Raw genomic sequence first — 20,961 nt, 5'->3', positions numbered from 1 at the left:
AAATTTGTCTTTATATTGGAGTAAATATTAGGATTATAAAATAATCAAATTATGCTCACCACACTATCTGGAATGCCTTTTTTGTTTCTCAACCTCCAGGAAGTTAAAAAAGTAACAATTCCTTAAAACCTAGAGCAAGTTCTGGCACCCATTTGGACATCATTATTCCTTCCTGTGGACCTTCTTACAGCACTTTGTACATACCTTAGTACCTTATCACACCCTGCCTTGTCTCGTGTCAGCAGCTTTCTAAGATGGAATGAAGCTCACTCTTCACTTTCTATACTCTGTACCAATGAATAACATACACTAATTTTTTTTGTGTGGTACAATATTCTTCCACCACTTTCTTTTGCTTAGGATAGAACATCATCAACAAACGGGGATCTATTTTCACAAACTTCACCTTCTAGTCTGCTCTTCCTCCTGCCTGCCACTTCTTTTTGGTTGGGGTCTTTTTCTTTAACCTTTAGGATGGTCAAGTTTGAGCCAGAAAGGTGGAAAAGTTAGTCTACGTTAAAGTACCACTGAGGAAAGTGGAGTTTCTGGCTCTCTTTCAGAATGTCCAGGAGAAAGATACCTCCAAATAAAGTACAAAGGGTGAGGCTCTACTATTTAATTTTCATAATCTACAGGATAAAATAATACTCATTGATATAAATGACCATGGCCTAATTTTGTATTCTGTATCTTAATCACATGACCAGGTCTCAGCGGCCATATTTCTCATCAGAGAAAGTAATGAACATACTATAAATAGTTTACTCTCATTCTGAGTTTTAAATAGGTATATCATGTCATTCAAACTACATCTGCTTGTATTCTATGCACACATTTGAAGACTAAAAGAACAAATCATTAGAAAGAGTTTTTGTTTTAAAATTGTTGGCTCAAAAATAGTTACATAAAACATGCTTCATAGCTGGCAATGCAGACATTCTTAACTTTTGCCCTGAGTAAATAATATTACCTCTGTTGATCCTGTGAAGGCAACTTTGTCAATATCCATGTGAGAAGTAATGGCTGCCCCTGCTGTAGGCCCATAACCAGGAACAATATTCACTACTCCAGGAGGAAACCCTGCCTAAAAGGTAAAAAGTTTAAAAGTTACAATATAACTAAGAATTTAATTCAAAAGAGAGGTGAGTAGGGGATTGAGATTGTCTCTTAATGCCAACCTTATAAGATGCTCTAGAAAAAAAAAATTCACCTAACTGGTTCTATTATTATTTCATTTCTAAGCACACATAAAAAATAACTTCAAGGGTTGCATTATTGAGGGACAATTTCTTGTCAGGGTAACTCCATACTCTATGCATCATTGCTCCAATGATGGCTATTTCAAATTTCAAAATGCTAACTCAAAAAGATTGTATTTAAAAAAGTATGGCCAGGTGCAGTGGCTCACACCTGTAATCCCAGTACTTTGGGAGGCCGAGACAGGCAGATCACGAGGTCAGGAGATGGAAACCACCCTGGCCAACATGGTGAAACCCTGCCTCTACTAAAAATACAAAAATTAGCTGGGTATGTTGACACGTGCCTGTAATCCCAGCTACTTGGGAAGCTGAGGCAGGAGAATCGCTTGAACCTGGGAGGCTGAGATTGCAGTGAGCCAAGATCCTGCCACTGCACTCTAGCCTAGCGACAGAGCAAGACTCCATCTCAAAAAAAAAAAAAAAAAAGAAAAGAAAAAAAAAGTGTTTGGTAAGTTACTTATGTAGAAACAAAGTAACATGTTTATTAAAAGCTAAAGGGATCTCACATTTTTTAGTTCCTAGCTGTTGTTGATTGTTGATGGCATAACAACTGAGTTGCAAATTCCCATTGGCCTTACTTAGCCAGTAAATGGTTAAGTAATTACTGTCATCTCATTCATGATTAAACATCACAGGTTGATTTCAATCCTCATTAAAGAATTCAGGTAGAAAGCATGGGAACTGAGTTGGGCACGATACAATTGCATGTTATTTGCATCACAATGATTCATTTTGACATCTCTTTTCCCTGTTTTTAATTTGAATAAATAATATTTTTAAAATATAAATTCAGATTTTCTAACTTTAAGTTTCTAGTTACTAATATTTGTTTTTTTTAAGATTTGGTAATATGAAGAAAAAAGGACAATGAATTGTTTGCAAATAACACAATCTAGATAGTTGATGAAAATAAGTTTTACGTGCTCTTTTACTGCTTTTGAACAGTAAGATAAATGCAGAGGAAACCATAACAGAAAAGTGAATATAAACATATCCAAACACAATTAGACTGGAAAGTGTTTGGAAATAATGCGACCCAATATTACAAACAAGCATATTGGCACAGAGGCCCTTTTGAACTTACATATATTAGTTTACTCAACTTTGCAGAAAACACTAGGCCATCAGTGGCAGGTACAAACCACCTTAAGTTTCAACATTTGAAAGAATTCTACATTCGTTTCAACATGAATTTATGTTCATGAGAGTTGGACAAATAAGCAAAAATGTGATCCCGAGGTGACTGACACCAAGCCTTTGCGTTTGGCTTCCTGTCCGCATTTGGGCAGCAACTCATTTGGGGTGACTGCCAGAAATTGCAGCCAGCGACAGTCATGCTAAATGTATTCCCACCACTGGACAGGAGCCATTTGTAAATAATGCAGTTCATAGTAGCACCAAATGAAGTCTTCCTATTTTAAGTTAGGACTCTCGAGTCCTTATGCATATTTTGATTTAGGGAGACTTACCTCTTTTATTAAAGATGCCACGTGGAGAGCAGTGAGAGGAGTTTGCTCTGCTGGTTTGACAATCACGGTGTTTCCACAGCTCAGTGCAGGCCCTATCTTCCAAATGAGCATGACCAACGGGAAATTCCACTAGAAAGCAATATGTAACAATAGATTCTTTGTACTGTGAAAGGCACATTTGCTAATCCAACTTCCACATTATACACCCCCTATAGATGTTAAATAATAATTACAGTAGTTTTGTGAAATCATCTTGCATATTATACTTCATTGCTAAAAGCAACTAGTAAATGCTAAAATGCTCTAAATAAAGCAGATATGAGATATGAGAAGGAAGTAGGAGAGAATCCCAAAATTTAATCAAGTGCTGTTGAGTTCTTTTTCTACCAGGAAAAATAAATCACTGCATGGTTTAGCTTACTATGAAGCGTATTGTAAGTTATCTGAAAATGTTTAAGAAGTATGATTACTCTCCTTCTTTGTAGGTCATTTATTGTAATTATTTACCCAATATTATTATTTAGTAGCTTTTATTTCCAGGATAAATATCTTGCTAAAGACAAACATGTCCAGGGTCCAGAGGCCAAGTACTTGGTTTCAAATCTCAGCTCAATCACTGACCAGCACGTGAACTCACACAAGTTACATGCTCTCTGTATCCTATTTCATAATCTGTGAGTGCTGATAATAGTCCTCTCTATCTCAGAAGGCTCTCCTGAGGATTAATCAAGAAAGAGGGTGAGGTGCTTAATGCAGTGACTGGTCTATCATAGACACGTAGTACATATTAGCTATTATCAGTGTTCAAAATTACATAGTTTTTATAGATTTATTGGGATTTTTGAATAAGCAATTTTATTAAAATATTGATATGAATACCTTTCAATCTCATTGGTGCAAAAGATAAGTCATGACCATTTCTTCATATAAGAACTTCACCACCATTTGTTTGGTTTGGCCTTTTAAATCATGGCAGTTAAAATAAAATCATTTAGATAGTCTCCTGTTTGTTGGGCTTAAAAATTTTCACAATCCTCTTAAAAAGACTACCTTCTCTGAGAGGAACATAGAGATCTGACCCTCTTACTTAAAGGTAAAATACATTCCATTCCATGCAGTGCTTCAAATGCCTCTGGTATTCTTTTTTCCATTTTGATTAACAAATGTCTTTCATGAGTTGAATACTCTGGGAGCTACTGTTCTCCATGATGAGATGTCTCAATAAGAAAGTGCATTGGAGAATAGTAGACCCTATGACATTTCACTAAAATGCTGTCCTGCAGATGTGCAGTAGAGAGCACCTTGCCATATACATGTAAAGTATGGCTCTTATAAAGAGTACCTAATGCAAATTTTAAAAAACAACCCAGATTAAAGGGTTAACATTTGTGGATGATGTAGTATTAAAACATAAAATATGCCAAGATATAGACAGTTGTTTGGACTACCTAATTCATATCCAAGAAGTTTAGTCACAGGAAGAGCAAGTTCAACAAATCTTACATTTACGCTGCATTTAACAAATACATAAGCATCCATCTGTGTTAGAGAAAGCTTCATTATTAGAATGAATAAGAACCCTTCTTTTTAAAATTGAGAATTATATAGGAGAAAAGCTTACAGGAAGGATTTGGCCACATACACCAATAGGTTCATGTCTTGTATATGTAAAAAAGTTTCCATCTGAAAAATAAAATACATACAATCATATATAACAAATGTATTTGACATTCACAAAATGGCGGTTTGGGGCTGGTGAGAGAAAAGTGTAGACAATAATTTTAAAAACATATCTCCGGCTGGGCACACGTGGCTCACGCCTGCAATCCCAGCACTTTGGGAGGCTGAGGTGTGTGGATCATGAGGTCAAGAAATGGAGACCATCCATATCTCCAACTATTCACAAAATGGTAAGTGAAGCCCTAAATTAGTAATTTGAAATGATAGGAACATTAAAATTGAGCAGGTGAAATCAAAGATGCAAAACTGAAAAAAATCTGAAAGATAATTAATTATACCTTTCATCATCTAGGAGGCCTGATTTGAAAATCATCCTTATTCTCAGAGTTTTATAAAAAGGGGGTGAGAAAGAAAGTAGGAGGTCTCTGGCTAAGAGAAGAACCACATTCAAATTTGTTTCTGGTAGGTCAAAGTTCTACCAATAAGATAATTCTTTTTAAAGGTTGTAATATAATTTTTAGGATTAGTAAAATTAAAAAAGGTAGAATTAAAAAGAAAATCTCCCTATAAGTAATAAGCCTTTCCCACTGACTTGTTCTAAAATGTGTTTTATTTGCGTACCAAACAATAAAAGCAAATTCTCTCAATACATGAAGAAAATATCAGAAGTCAAAGACATTTATTTTCAATCTAAATTTGACCAATTTATGTGCCCCAAAGTTTGATGTGGTCATCCTGAGAGATACATTATGCTTTATGTTCAATTCTGTTCTAGTTCCCACAGAAGCTTCCTGGCTTCGGCAGGAACTCTCTTTCTTTATCAAGATCTATTTGTGTTTTAAGTGACTTCTCCCATTTTGTTCCAGAGTAAAGTAACACAATTCTAAAGCAGTCACATTTCTTAGGTTATCATGGTCTTACTTTCCTCTCAACTTCCTGCTATCACTTCTGACCTCCTGGATGCTCCAATTAGATTGAAAATGCACACTGTATTTAGGAATACAGTGTCCTGGAGGGTAATGTATTCCTAAAGTTCATATGTTTGTGTGAATTAAATTCTACCCATATTGTTTCCCAAATAGGTGCATTTTCATGTTTCCCATGAAGTATTTTTTGTATTTCTATTCCATTTTTTGCATACCCCACTAAAATAACACATACATACACATTCACACGCACAAACCCTTAACTCAGGCTACAAACACAGTCCCATCTTGCTTTAAAGATATTTGAAATGAATCAGTGTGAACTGGCTTGTTTAATTAGTATAGTCTAACTACACTGAGTTTGACCAGGCACAGATGACCATAACTGACTTATACTGGAACATGTAAAGAAGCTTAAATAATTATATTACAGAAAGGATATAAATGCCAGTATTGGAATAAAACCCAAATAAATAATTTCAGAGGCCAGCTTTAAAAAGTTTGGGCCCTTAGAGAGGCAATTGCCTCAAATCAGTAATTATGGTCATAGGAATGTTCTTACTTTAACATTTTCTAAAATATCTATAATGTTATCTTCATGATCATGATGAAACAACTTTAAAAGACATTTGATGAATCTTAACAGAACTTCTAGGTTGAAAACTGTGTTGTCTCAAAAAGTCAAGAGGAAAATAATTTTGCCTTATTTGGTTAACATTTTTAAAAGGGAGAGTTTGAAATTATTCAGCTCTATAGTAAGCTCCTCACCCCTATCCCCACCATTAGTGGTTTCCCAAAGGTACTTACCAATTGGTATTGTACGGCCCTGGATCTTGTCAGCCCAGCCTGCACAGTAGCGCAAAGTTTTTATGCAGCCTGCTAAATCATTCAGATATGCATTGGAATAGAGTTTTCCACCATTCATTGACTCCATTGTCTGAAAAACATGTCAAACATCAAATCTAAAATTCCATAAAAGTCTTAGGTTAAAAATATGTAGTAAATATTTTGAATAATCATGTGCTAGAGTATTTTGGAAATAGAAGAAATCCTGTCATCTTGTCCAACCTCCATTTTTTAAGAGTTAAAATGACTTGCTTGGGGTCAACTAGCAAGATATGGACACAAAGGGTAGCGAGACTCTGATTTCTAAACCCAGGTGCTCTCTTTGTCTCATTTTGAATGTTTTCCTGCTAACCAACTTTCTAGGAATTGGTCACAATTTGATATATACATAGCACGTGAGAATGGTACCTAGTCTTCTAAGTCAGATCAGAATTCCAAAATTTCACTTATTTCGTAATCAATTGTGGGTGACAATTTAGTGTCAGTGACTATCAATGATGCCTCAGTAATTATTTTTAATTTTTGCATTCCCTCTGGATATAGGCAGTCTACTCACACAAACTTAAGTAACACCTGGACTTTTCATTCATGAATTTCCCTCAGCAGAATTTTAATTATGAAACTACCAGCACTGCCGTTATTATCATAATTGCCATTTGAATGGTCAGGCTATAAAGTTCAACATTTTCTAGTCATGTGCCCTAACCATTTTAAGATGACCCTTGGCTTCTCTTCTTAAGCAGGACCTTAAGCTCTTTGGGAGCTAATATTCTGCTGGGGTGGTTACCTGGTAGGAATGCACAGACAGGTGATAAACTGTTAAAGCTATTTGCTTCTGTACTACACTGTCTACCATGTCAAAATTTAACCAAATATGATTTTTGTATGACTGTACTTTTGTCCCCAAAGGATCTTATGCTGATAGGCAGTCAACAAATCAGATAAATGAGAAAAGCCAAGTTTTAGCAAATTCTGCTTTCTTCCTACAGGCTATTTTTATTCCTATAGTTTTATTGCACATAGCTGCTGGTTCTATGTTTTTGCATATTTCAAATTATGTTGAATATGTGAGTAATAAATGGTCCTTGATAACCATACTTGCTATTAACCATACATGATAATGTTGACTTTTTTTTTATGTAGACTTCTTTGTTACTGCCACTTTCAGATTCCAAAGATGAAATTTTCTCTGAAACCTGATCTTGGTATTGGTTTATGTTAGATTGGCTTTATCATAATGCCCAACTGAGAAGAAAAAAAACAAGTGCCCTCCCCCGACTATATTATGCTCTGACTCATCTAACTGCTAAAATACAAACAAAAATTGTATGCACAATAAAATAATTTTGATAAACACATTAATAATTGGATTTTTTTTATTCTTTGCCTTTTTCACCTGTAAAAAGAACATCATTTAATTATGACCCTTGTGAACAGACACATTTCAGGAAGAAAAAAAGTAGTCATTTATCAAATATCTTAGTGGGCTAGACTAATGAGAAATGTGACTTATTTTAAAGAAATATTTTGGGCACCATTAACCAACTTGAGTTTTTCCATCAAAAGAGTTCAGTGGTCAAGTGTTTGAATAAACCTAATATATCATTCTAGGAGACTCAAACTTTATGTGATCTTATTAAAGCCTCTGAGAAGTTCTAAGGTAAAGAAATTTTTAAAATTTGGTTTAACTTGGGGTTTGCCAAAGTTTAGACCGTAGAATCTATTATGGGAGCAGAAATTAACATCATCCAGAATTGAATTGCAGATTACTATTTGAGAATAAGTTTAATGTTAAAAGTCTCATACATTGGGACAAAAAATGTTTTCATTTTCTTTGTAGAGAGCATATAGTAATCCCTAAAACCAAAACAACTTGCCATTTCAAACACTGAACGCTTTGGAGAGCTCTAGCTACCCATCCAGCTTGGGTAATACTCACTGCCAGCAGCAGACGATCTCTTTCGATTAAATCAGCCAACTTGTATAACAGTCGTCCCCTCTCGGAAGCATCCATAGTACGCCATGGAGATCCAATCTGAAAAGCCTGTCTTGCAGCCTTCACTGCCTTGTCAACATCCTCCTGTAAGTCAAAGGGAATTCAATTCAGCAAGCTAAACATATCAGGCAAGCAAATTTAATGCTAATAACCCTGTAAAATAGACTGAAGCACCTCATAAACGGGCACTGTGCCTCCATTATCCCAAAGTCTAGCACATTGTGCACATTCAACTACTGTCTGTTGGAATTTTACTTCTGCTAAATTGTCTTTACTATGAAGAGCTCCACACACCTAGCACATGCTGAATTTCCTAGAATATAAATATTTTATGATTTTAATAGTTGCTATCATCTGAGTGCTTGCCTCATTTGTAATGTTCTGCTGACTTTACACATATTAACTCATTTAATTCTCAATAATTTTATAGAACAAATATGTTTCCCATTTTACAGATGAAGAAATGAAAGCAAAAAGAAAGGGGAGCTTTGCTCAAGGTCCATAACTAAAAGTGGCTGAGCTGAGTTTTAAACAGAGCCCATCTGACTGTAGAATCCTTGCTGTTCACCACACATTATACTTTCTTAGTGACTAGGTTACATGAGTTCCAGGTCAAGCTCAAGAATCAAAATAGTGAGTATGTTCCTTGGTCTCTGGTAACTCAACAGCCTGTCCACTTTCATGAAGAGCCTATTGAAGGGTGAATAAGAACTTTTCGTTGCTGTTGAAGAGTAAACCTTATAAACATGTGCTCATTCCTCTTGTGCGGAGGGAAAAGGGCATAGAGACTGGAACTAATAGAGGAGGATGTGCATGTGACAAACTCTCATTTCCCAACTGGGTATAAAGAGATCCTTTTAAATCCCTAATTAGGTAAAGAAGTCAGTTTCTTACTAATGATGTATGGCTTAAAACTACATTAATTCAAGTAAAAGTCAAAGAATAAAGCGACTCCACACTTAGTCTAGCCTCCTTGTCGTCTCTCATAGCGCCTTCACTCAATTCCTTCTTTCTCTGTTGTGTTTTTCTACACCAGGTATATTTGGTTCTTTGGCAATCCATGTTAGTTACAAACATTTCCCTGGCCACTCTATTCCCCTACAGACACCTGTTCAGACCTCATCTGAGTTCTTACAGAACATAGCTACTATTACTGAAAACTCCATAAAGGCATAGATCATTCTAGTGTTCTTTTGTACATACGACTGGCCACTGCATGGAATTGTATAGCTCCACAAATAGTGACTACATCACAGGCCAGTAGGTTGCAATATTTTGCAGGAGACATAATTTAAGAATTGGGGGAGAGAAAAAGTAATTATCCTCGTTTTTTTTTTTTTTTAAAGTTGTGCACAATTAAGGTAAATCCCATCTAAGGATATCTTCCCTTCAAATGGACCTCAAATTAACATCTTCCTCCTTTGGCTATATTCAATTAAGCCCAAAACTTACAAGTCTGTGAATTAAAGTACAAAAAAACTATTCTTCTAGTATTTATCACCAATGTAAGATGCTCTGGGGCAAGAGAGATATTTTAGAAGCATAATCTGGTCTGATTAAGTAATAATATTTACTGACTACAAGCAAAGATTCTTTCACTGTAATACATCACACACTGGTATATCTTACTGTCTAACTCTTCAGGAATGATGATATATACAATAAAATATATGTATTTATTGCCTGCCTTTCCTGAGAAATACATATACAGTGCATATTTTGGGCATTCAGTTAATCACATTGATTGCTTATATTTAGACATTGTTTCACGCCACATGTTCTAACTTTTTCCTAAATTTACAGAGCACGTTTGAAAAAAGAAAAAGCAAACCACAAAAATCTGAGATTGTCAGCATGATCTGTGGATACCAGAGCTTATAAAATATATGCTGCTCTGTGTTTCAACAGATCTGTATGACACAGCTTTCATTTGGATCCTTCTGTTCAGTGTCCTGCTATTGGGCTTAGCCAAATATGGGCTATCATAGGCATCTCAGCCTCCCAAAGGGATATGGAAAACTGGCTTCAAGATAAGTAACTCTGCCTTATGGAAAGCACATCCCTAAAGAATGCTGCTATAAATAAAGACGTTCTTATGGTTATGTCCTTTGGATCATGCGCTTACTTTTCTCACACATTTTATATGTAATCTTGCAGAAACATAAATAGAGTAATCTTAGTTAATATATAGTTTGATATGAAAATGACCCAGATTTGAATTCTGATTCCTCTTCATTAGCTATGTAATCCTTGAGGCATCTAACCATCTGTCCATCCAGCTAAAAATTTGATAAACATTCCACTCTGCAGCATTCTCATCATCCCTCTGCTAATGACAGCAGATTGAAGTAAAAAGATTGTTCTTTTGGAATATTCAATCATATGAAAGAGACATACAACCAGATTACTACCCCAAAACATTATTATAAACCATGAAATATGTTATGGTATGATGTCTCAAGATGCAACTTTCTTTTCTTTAAAATTGGGGTATATTGCTGGGTGTGGGGGCATGTGCCTATAGTGCCAGCTACCCAGAAGGCAGAGGTGGGAGAATCACTTGAGCCTGAGAGGTGGAGGCTGCAGTGAGCTCAGACTGTACCACTGCACTCCAGCCTGAGTTAAGGAGAGAATCTCTATCAATAGAGAGAGATTCACTCTGTTGTCCAGGCTGGAGTGCAGTGACACAAACATGGCTTATCAAAGCCTAGATCTCCTGATGAGCCTCAGGTGATCCTCCCATCTCAACCTCTGGAGTAGCTGGGACTACAGGAGTGCATCACCATGCCTGGCTAATTGTCTATTTTTAGTAGAGACGAGGTCTTTCTATGTCTCCCAGGCTGGTCTTGGACCCCTGGGCTCAAGTAATCCTCACACCTTGACCTCCCAAAGTGCTATGATTATAGGCATGAACCACCATGCCAAATTTTTTCGTAGAGATGGAGTTTTGGCATGTTGCCAAAGCTGGCTGGTCTCAAACTCCTGAGTTCAAGTGACTTGCCTGCCTCTGCCTTCCAAAGTGGTGGGATTACAGGCATGCAGGGATTACAGGTGTACATCACTGCACCCAGCAAGTTCTAACATATTTTAATCCTTCCTTTCAGTTTTCATTGTCCTGAACAATTTTAGACCTTATTATTTCATATTGTTAATACTTTCTCAAGTTCATTCTCTTCTGTCCTCAAACTACCTTGGCTACTGTCATCAGGCTAATCTGCAAATAATTTTATCTTATCACTTTGTTTTTCAAATGTTTATACCTGTTCCCTTTTTTCTACAGTCTCAAGGCCAGGGTCCTCCACCTGGTTTTCAAAGCCCAAAATTTTCAGACCAAATCTCACCTAGCCAAACTTAGTGTTTACATTTTTTCTACTCTATCTGACACAACTCCTTCTTACCTTTGTCTCTGTAGTTCTCCTTGCCTAGAATATTCTACCAGTATACTCCTTTACTTCCAAAATCTTATATATTCTTTAAGACCCAGCTCAAATATCAATTCTATCTAAAACATTGCCAGATTAATCCAGCTTGATGATGAACTATTAGTTAACAGCCTGCTAATCTCCAGGCACTAAGGAAAGTCCTTTAAAGCCCCATAGATACTATTATTATTAAGTATCACGAACCTTGGTTTATAAATGAGTAGACTGTGGCTGATGGATTTGAAATCTAGCAGATAGTAGAATCAAAATTTGATTTCATATCTGACTACAAAATCTAGTTCTTACATCTCTGTAAGGCTGCCCTAACAGTGACCTCTTTTGCAACAAATATGTACTGCTATTTGTTTTATAAACTATAATGTTTCTTACAATTCTGGGTGTATAATAGGCAGTAAATAAATTTTCAATTATTTGGTTACCTGTTCTATAAACACATCATGTTGTACTGATTTTATATAAGGGGTGCCTTACATAACTTAATTACATTGGCATTTTCATAACAAATCATATTTTAATAGATTCACTGATATAACAAAACTTAAACTTATACATTATTCAAAAACTATTAGACATAAGAGTTATTGTTTTCTTAATTCCAGGACTGTAATTTTTTGGATTTTTATTTTGGAACTGGAATTTTCAGGGATATGATTTTTAAATTAAACAGAAAACAATTTGGTACATTAACTCAGATTTGCACCATCAATAAGACTTTTGCTCATAGCACTGAAAATGCTCCTTTTGTAAAGTGAGAGCCCAGAAGCTGAATGTAAAAAGTCACTTCAAATGATGATGAGATATCAAATGTCTGCTAAAGCATAGTTAAGGAAGGACTGAACTCTTCGATCACTCCCAGATGGTATATTTCCATATTAAATTCATTCAGAGATGGAAAAAATAGTTATCAGACCAGTTTTACTTTTACACCTGTCATAGGCACTTACTTTAATGGACATTTACTTTTATCCCTACCAATTATTTGTTAGGTCATGCCTTAGTATTAAAGCAGTTTTCAGGATTAGTCAATATAGCCTAAAAGAACCACTGAAGTGAAAAGAAAACAGTTCCCACCCACATCTGTACTTTGCTTTGTAACCTCCATTTGTTCTTGCCCTTCCTCTTTTCTTTATAATACCATTGAAAGGCGGTATATAGCCCATTGTTAGCTCCATTCTACTTATAAATTAAATCCCTAAAACCTCTTGGCTCATTATCTAAAGAGTCAGATCCAGAATATTGGGTTTACTGTCACTATGTAATTTACTAGATTCGTACCTTTCACTAAGCAATGTTGGAGTCTACATATGTTGGTAAAACTGTGAGAACAGTAATAATTATTTTAAAATAAGTTTTAAAATAATGCTTAAAAAGAATATGACTGTAAGGGTGCTAGATCTTCAAACAGTGGTTTGCCATGAACAGTTATGCCATAAACAGTTTCAGTGATCAGATGTCCAGCCAACTCAGTTGGCATTGTGACCTGATTTGAAGCTTGGGTAGATGTTAATGGGCATCCTTGATCTCTTGGGTGAGCACTAGTAATTGTCAAGAAGCACAGAGCAAATCAATGGCAAACATTTCTAAGGCTTCCAGCTTGACAATCAGCTTTCCCTTACTATACTTTAGAAAGGAGGTAAATTCCACAAACTGTGCTAAGAAAAGTCCTCAGACTGCCTGACAAGGTTTCATCTGGAAATTTAGGCATAGAGATTTGTTTTTGTAATGAAACTAATCCCAGTGACAAAGGCTGATGTTCAAGGCTCCAGAACTAAAACACCAACAATATTTTTCCATTTGTTAGTTGCAAACTGTAAACAGATCTGTTCTCTCTCTTGAATGGAGAGAGAAAGTAGGTAGCTCTCAAGGGCTAACTCTGTCCTTGCCCTTTATTGCTTTTCTCATCTTGCTAGGCCTGCTAGGGCTACTCAAGCAACTAGAGGAACATTTGAGGTGGTGATGTGTGGATCTCTTGAAGTCTCTGATAAAAGACATTCATTCCTCTTTGAAAGGTGAAGAATAAAGTTCTCTCTCATTTCTGGGAATGGCTTAGAGGGAACAGGCTTCCGGGGCTCCTATAGACCTTGCCGGGGATGATCAGTATTTCTCTGCCCATGTGTGGTTTGGTAGCATTTTAGAGAGGTGCAGAGTGATCACCACAATACAATTTTCAATCACTAACTTTCTTAGGTGTCAAAAATTCATGACCCCTGTTAAATGTTAACAGCTGAGAGGAGATACAACTTAACAGCTTAACAGTTTAATTTGGCGGTTCAAGATGCATTCCCCCACCTCCATCCCAACTAACATCAGCATTACAAAATAATTTATAAGAAATGAAAAATTTCAGGTCCCATTCTAAGATTATTGCAATGAAATCGGGGGCAGGTGGGACTCAGCTATCTGTGCTTTAACAAGCCTTCATGAACATTCTGATACAGGCTAAATTTTGAGAATGTCTGCCACAGTCAATAGTCAGGTTCGTACTAAATTCCTAAGGTGAGTAATGAGCAATATATGGAAATTCAAAGCTTGATGAAAAAGAAGAATATTTTATAGATCTATAGAATATACTATATCTATAGTATAGTGTATTTCTAGGATATAGTATAGAATACCTATAGGATATACTATATATCCAGAAACCAAGGATATAAATGAGACATGATGTAGTGTTGATCTCTACAAGAAGCATATTGTCTCAGACAAATTAACCTATAGCTGTATAACACAAAGGTTATAATACAGGTCAATACAATGTCCTATAACCACACAGAAGAGAGCAAGTCTACTTGAGAAGGTTAGAGAAGGTTTTAAAGAAGTATAAAACACTGGCATGACTGAAGCTTTCAGATATGCCTGGCACTTTTGAAGAGCTTTATACTTTTAACTCTTCAAGCATTTTCCTATCTCTCATTTTACATGAAAAGGAATAGGATCTCAAAGAAGGTAAGAACAAACATTGAAAATCTATGCTCTTACTGTAGAGGGTGACTTGAACTAGGTCCTGAGGACTACACTGTGAACATGTGCAAGGCAGTGACTCGCAAGCAATGGTTGGGGAGGGATGCTGGGCACAGTGAAGTTGAAACTCTAAAGTTGATGGGGTAGCCTGGGAAGGAGTCCATAAACAAGGTTGAGTAATATTATAAAGGACCTTTGTTTGTGGACTTTTTTCCAGAGACAGTGAGAAACAGAATGGAGAATTCATGCTTTGGTGAACTCTTTGGTATAAACAGAAAATCTGAATGTGAAAGCCAGTGACATTTTTCATCCTTCTATTCTGTTTCTACTTCTCAAATTGTTGACCCCTGTGGCTGAACTCAGTACTCCTGTGCCTTGAGACCTGGGTCTTGTTCTCATCGTACTGAAATCTGAACCCAGGCCTTCTCCTAAATCCAAAAGGGCCCTCTCAGGTCTGTCACTATCTTGGAATAAGTTTGTCTGCACGGCCCAGTACCTTCAGATTTGTGATCTCATTTTTGTGATCTCATTTATCGGGGCTAAAGTAATAGAAAAGACTGGGCAGGAGACTGGCAGGATTGTGTGATTGCTACAGTTAACTGAAATACATTGTCATGAACAATATTATCCTTGGGTGTTACTGACTTTAATTTCCCAGTAGTCTTTTCCTGCAGCAAAAAATAAAAAATAAAAAATTACCTCTTCACATTACAGAAATGTAAAGCTTGGCAACCCCTGGAAAACTAAAGAACAGAAACATCATTTCAAATTAGACTTAGAAACACTTGTATGTTCAGATAAAAATTCCTAAGTTTTTTACTCTCCTCACCCAGGAGGAAAGTAAAAAGGTTATTTAATATTAGGCTATCTTACTTTTATAATAAGAAAGGCTATTTAATATTACCCTATCTTACTTTCATAATAATGACAAGGTGAAGCAGTATCCCCCGCTAGGCACAGGTTATAGTGTTAGAGGGGCAGCATTTTCATGATGTCATTAATTATTAGCAATGTCGCCTTGAGTAAATTACTCAGCCTTTCTACTCTGCCAAAATTGTACCTCCCCTATAGGGTTGCTTTAAGTTTTAAATGAAGACAGCATTTAGAACTTGAGAACAATTTTCACTAAATAAAAGTTCGTTTTTGTTGTTGTTGCTGTTATTAGCTAGAAAATAACAATATTTTTAATTTGTTAGTCAATTTAAGTTATTCCACAATTTAATTTTTAAAGGTATTGAATAATAATGCAGTGATTTTTAATAAAATAACTTGGTAATATATTGTTCTAAAAGTTCTATAATAACTTTTTACTTTTATCTAGCAACATAAAAAGAACAATTTCATATGAATAATGTATTTCTCTCCTTTTTTTTTTAGGCTGTAGTACAGTGGCATGATCTTGGCTCATTGCAACGTCCACCTCCCGGGCTAAAGTGATTCTCCTGCCTCAGCCTCCTGAGTAGCTGGGATTACAGGCATGTGCCACCGTGCCTGGCTAATTTTTGTATATTAGTAGAGACAGTATTTCACCATGTTGGCCAGGCTAATCTCAAACTCCTGACCTCAAGTGAACTGACTGCCTTGGCCTCCCACAATGCTGGGATTACAGGTGTGAGCCACAGCACCTGGCTGAGAATTTCTCTCCTTTATAACATATGATCAATCCCTTCTTATGCAGTCTGTAAAATAAATCTATATACTATTTCAATTGAAAATAAAGTAAGGAAAAATGATGTGAAAAAAACAATCACCATGACACCCAGAAGCACAGATTCATCATTATTACATGACTACTGAGAGAATGTTTGTTTTTTTTTAAACAAGAACAACTTAGACAATTTCCCTAGGCTGCCCCAGAAACCATATTTTCATGACATGTCTTTTGGAATTTGCAATGGGGTTCAGGAACTCAGAAGGGCAAGAAACTAAGAAATCTGGCATAAAATAAAACTAGGTTGAAATTCTTTCAACCCAGAATTTCATATTCAGCCAAACTAAGCTTCACAAGCGAAGGAAAAATAAAATCTTTTGCGAACAAGCAAGTACTTAGAGATTTCACCACCACCAGGCCTGCTTTACAAGAGCTTCTGAAGGAAGTACTACACATATAAAGGAACAACCAGTATCAGCCTTTCCAAAAATATATCAAAAAGTAAAGAGCATTAGCATAATGAAGAACTTACATCAACTAATAGGCAAAACAGCCAGCTAGCATCAAATGGCAGTATTAAACTCATATATATTATTAACTGGATAAAAAGCCAAAACCCATTGGTATGCTGTATCCAGATCCATCTCACGTGCAACGATACACAAAGACTCAAAACAAAGGGACGGAGGAAGATTTACCAACCAAACGGAGAGCAAAAATAAATAAATAAATAAAAAACAGGAGTTGCAATTCTCGCCTCTTATAAAATAGACTTTAAAGCAACAAAGAACAAAAGAGGCAAAGAAGGACATTACATAATGGTAAAAGGATCAATGCAACAAGAAGAGCTAATGATCCTAAATATACACGTACCCAATACAGGAGTACCCAGATACATAAGACAAGTTCTTAATGACTTATAAAGAGACTTAGACTCCCACACAATAATAGTGGGAGACTGTAACATCACATTGTCAATATTAGACTGATCAACGAGATAGAAAATTAACAAGGATATCCAGGACTTGAACTCAGACCTGGAACAAGTAAACTTAATAAACATTTATAGAACTCTCCACTTCAAATACACAAAACATACATTCTTATCAGTACTATATCACACCTATTCCAAAAGTGACTACATAATTGGAAGTAAATTACTCCTCAATAATTGCATAGTATTTCATAGGTTTAAATGAAATATTGTTTGGCTGCTTGTTTGTTATTTTCCTCCCTTATTCCTTCCTGTCTCCATTGTTAAGCACAATTACTGGCATAAAAGAGTATTTCAATTCCCATTTTTAGACTGCATTCTAGCCAGGGCAATAAAGCAATACTCCCATTCTCTCTCCCTCTTTCTCTTCCTTTTTCTTCCTCTCCTTCACTCTTTTTTTTTTCTTCTTTTTTCCAAAAAAAAAAAAAAAAACCTAGTGTTCAGAAACTCACCTTATCTCCTTCTTCTACCTGGCAGAGTTCCTCCTCGGTTGCAGGATTAAAGACAGGAAATTTCTTGCCACTCACTGAATTATGCCATTCATTGTTTATGAAGATCTGTAGCAATAAAGAGAAAATGTGTAAAAAGGCACTTAAATATGCAGCCAGTTTTGGAAATTTTCATGAACTTTAAAGCATTTCACAATGCCTAAAAGAAGCACATCTCTTTACCCCTCAAAACTTTCTGGCTGTTTAAGACATTTTGTGTTTACATGCACACACATGTACTAAAATGAAGTACATAATGCTTTTATGTTTAACCAAGCGATGCAGTCATTTCAACACTAGAAAATACATGCTGGAGAAAACAAACTAGAGAACAATGATTTTACCTGAAATGGCCATGAATTTGTGGCAAAAGCAAAGGCTTTTGTGGGCTTGGTCTTTATTAACGATTGCTTCTATTTTCCACTTCAAATTCTGAACATCCTCATATTGGGCTACTGGTGATTTGGAATCCTAAGAGACTATTTTCTAATCCTTTAATGTTTTAAAGCTAAAAAAAATTTTTGCTAAAGAATTTTAAAAGAAGTTCACTTAGAGAAAATTAGCTCGTGACATTGTTTCACTGGCTTTTTAAAAGCATAGGTTTTATTCTCCTCAGATTACCTGGTAATTTCTTTGTCCTCAGATAAAATCAGGAACAAGATTTCTTAATGATAACTATGAGAAAGAGACATGCAACTAAAGCAACAGTAGGAAATATGGAATTTTGTCTGTGTGTACTATAAAATAATAGACATATTTAAAAGCATCAGTAAGTCATTTAAAACATCTCAGTTTCAACTTCCATGTCACTGAATTTGCCTTTTCTTGAGGAGCCAGCTTTGACATTTCTTATTATTTGAAATATGTAAACAATCATAAGTACAGTATTAGATAGTGTATATTATAACTTCCTGTTAGACTTATGACAAGATAGACTTAGTTTATTTGATTTTGAATCAGAGGTAGCTAATACAGAGAGTAAAGGAAGGTGACATATGTGCTGGGTTGATAACATGTATCCTAACTCAGACATCCCTTGTTACTTGATATTTAAAGATAAATCATCAATAGTTCAATCCTGAGGGAGAATGTAATGAAACACTCCTCCAAGGTTTAAATTAGCTACTATGATAAATGAAAATTACTTATTTATTAAAAATTTGCCAGTGATCACTAGCATAGCTTAAAATTCTATCAGAGTAATAATATGTATATTACTATGTATCCCTAAATGCTTGAATATAATTCATTCTATATTCTGTGATTTATTACTTAGACAAAAAATATTTCCCTGTTCTCCTATACTTCCATTGGACAATGTGTCACTTTTTAATTAGTCATTTCTAAGTGGTTGCCTTCCATCAAGGACTATGTCCAGTTTTCTGGTTTATCTTCAGTGTCCAACACAATCTCAGCCCTCAAGCGATTTTAGCCACAGTAAAAAAATTCTTGAATAACTAACTTAATTGAATCAAAGATCTATAATCCATCAACTACTCATGGATAAGATCTATAATATTATGCAAATGAATACTCTATGACACTTGTGATTTTCTACAAAATGGGGAGGAGGATAAGCCTCCTTGTTTGCCCATTCATGCCAATATAATTATCTATACAAAAAAACCCCAGAATTATAGAATTATCCTGTATAGTTAGAGGTGTTCAAAGGAATTGTAGTGCTATGCTGAAATTGACGGTAAAAACACATGGGCATGGCCAAATAAAGGGGAAAGGGGCCTAAAACTGTTCAGATAAAGAGACTAGATGTGCAAAAATACATATATAGGGGCATAAGAAAAATGGAAAAAGTATCAAGAAACCCTATCAGATTACAGAAACAAGATTAATTGAATACAGATGAAGACCACAAAATGCACTATATTATTTTTTGGGAAAAAGCACTAGGCTCTTAGATCAACTTAAGGAAACATAAATTCAGATGAAAGTGCTGATTTGCCCAATGTTTCTTACAGTCGATCAACACTCTAGCTATCAGAAACACATTTTACAGAATCCCATGATTATTCCTAGAGTGTTTCCATTTATGCCCTTACGGCTTAGTATTTTTCTTCCCAAGGGATGTCTGGGAAAGAACTTAATGAACCTGTCCCGAATTCAACTCACTGGCATCTCTAGCTTTATGTTGCTCTCACCCCAAAATTCTAAAGCTTGCTCATGCACACTGTCCCCCAGCACACTGTCCCTCTCATACACACTTCCCTTTTGTTAATGACACAAATAATCCCTAGGTACCCTTTTGTATCACTTTGTTCTATACAATTATAAAAAAGTGTTCCCTGTTCTCTTGGCCCCCTACCTCTGCCTAATTAAAATTTAATTTTCTCCTTGTCATCGTAATCTTCCTCAGATTCTGTCTACAGCCCTCCTCAGAATACTTTAGTGATTCTCTATTGTCAGACTGCTTAACATGGCAGCAGAAGTGGTTAACAATCTTGTCCCAACATGCTTTTTCAGTCTTTTGCTCTACGATTCCCTCAGTTTACCCTTTGTTCCAGCCTCATTCTACTGCCTCAAACACCTTGCCATTTTTTGCAGCATACTTTTATTTACACTGTTCTTTAGAGTTCCACTATTTTCTTCTATTTTCACTTTAAATTCTAGCTTACTATGCCATCTCCTCATGAAGATTTCACTAGTTGCTCCAACTGAATTTCACCTCCTTTTTCTTCTCTCCAACATAACATGTTAGTATCCTACTGATAAATTACTTATGTTCTGCTGTGTGTTAATATTAGGTATCTACGTATCAACCCAGGAAATTCCAAACAAAAAACTAAAGATATTGTGGTACCTGTCACAGATTTTTAAATCGGTCTTCCAAAACCTGCATCAGATTCATTCACTTACTAATTCTGTCTTCTCTCTGCCCTAAAGAGTGTATAACCGCCTTAGATTTTGTACCTCTAAACTAAGAGAATACAGAGCTCATTCTGGCAGAGTTATACCCAGAATTTCACCCTTCTACAATGTAATTTCATTAAAAATAAAATAAAACAACATACAGAATCAATTACATTTTGCTAGGCCTTTGGTCGGAGTTTCTAGTTCTTGCCTGAGTCCTCTTATCCTTAGGTCTGTGATAATCTGTGGTTTCAAGTTCTCGATAATATGCTCTCAACATATTATAGCTTATTTTACTCTCTTTACATACTTTTTGGTAAAAGAATTATTACAATATGTATGTACCATCTAGTTCCATGATCAGAACTTGTATCTAAGCTGTA

The 20,961-nt window shown here is 35.7% G+C and overlaps 1 protein-coding gene across 2 annotated transcripts in view; it reads right to left on the bottom strand.

Moving 5' to 3' along the window:
- ALDH1A1 (aldehyde dehydrogenase 1 family member A1) overlaps positions 1-20,961 on the bottom strand; it is a 174,811-nt gene that overhangs the window by 19,880 nt on the left and 133,970 nt on the right. For both annotated transcript variants that reach the window (XM_012454032.3, XM_064361645.1), the window contains 6 exons: positions 17,678-17,782; positions 8,120-8,260; positions 6,142-6,271; positions 4,350-4,411; positions 2,729-2,857; positions 971-1,084 (listed from right to left, as the gene is read on the bottom strand). In XM_012454032.3, coding sequence (XP_012309455.2) covers positions 971-1,084; positions 2,729-2,857; positions 4,350-4,411; positions 6,142-6,271; positions 8,120-8,260; positions 17,678-17,782 — 681 coding nt within the window. The remainder of the gene's footprint in view (positions 1-970; positions 1,085-2,728; positions 2,858-4,349; positions 4,412-6,141; positions 6,272-8,119; positions 8,261-17,677; positions 17,783-20,961) is intronic.

Source organism: Aotus nancymaae, unplaced genomic scaffold (assembly GCF_030222135.1).
Source record: "Aotus nancymaae isolate 86718 unplaced genomic scaffold, 86718_ANA_hifiasm-v0.15.2.pri h1tg000041l, whole genome shotgun sequence".
In the NCBI taxonomy this organism is placed as follows: domain Eukaryota; kingdom Metazoa; phylum Chordata; class Mammalia; order Primates; family Aotidae; genus Aotus; species Aotus nancymaae.
This window is presented reverse-complemented; position numbering and strand designations above follow the sequence as displayed.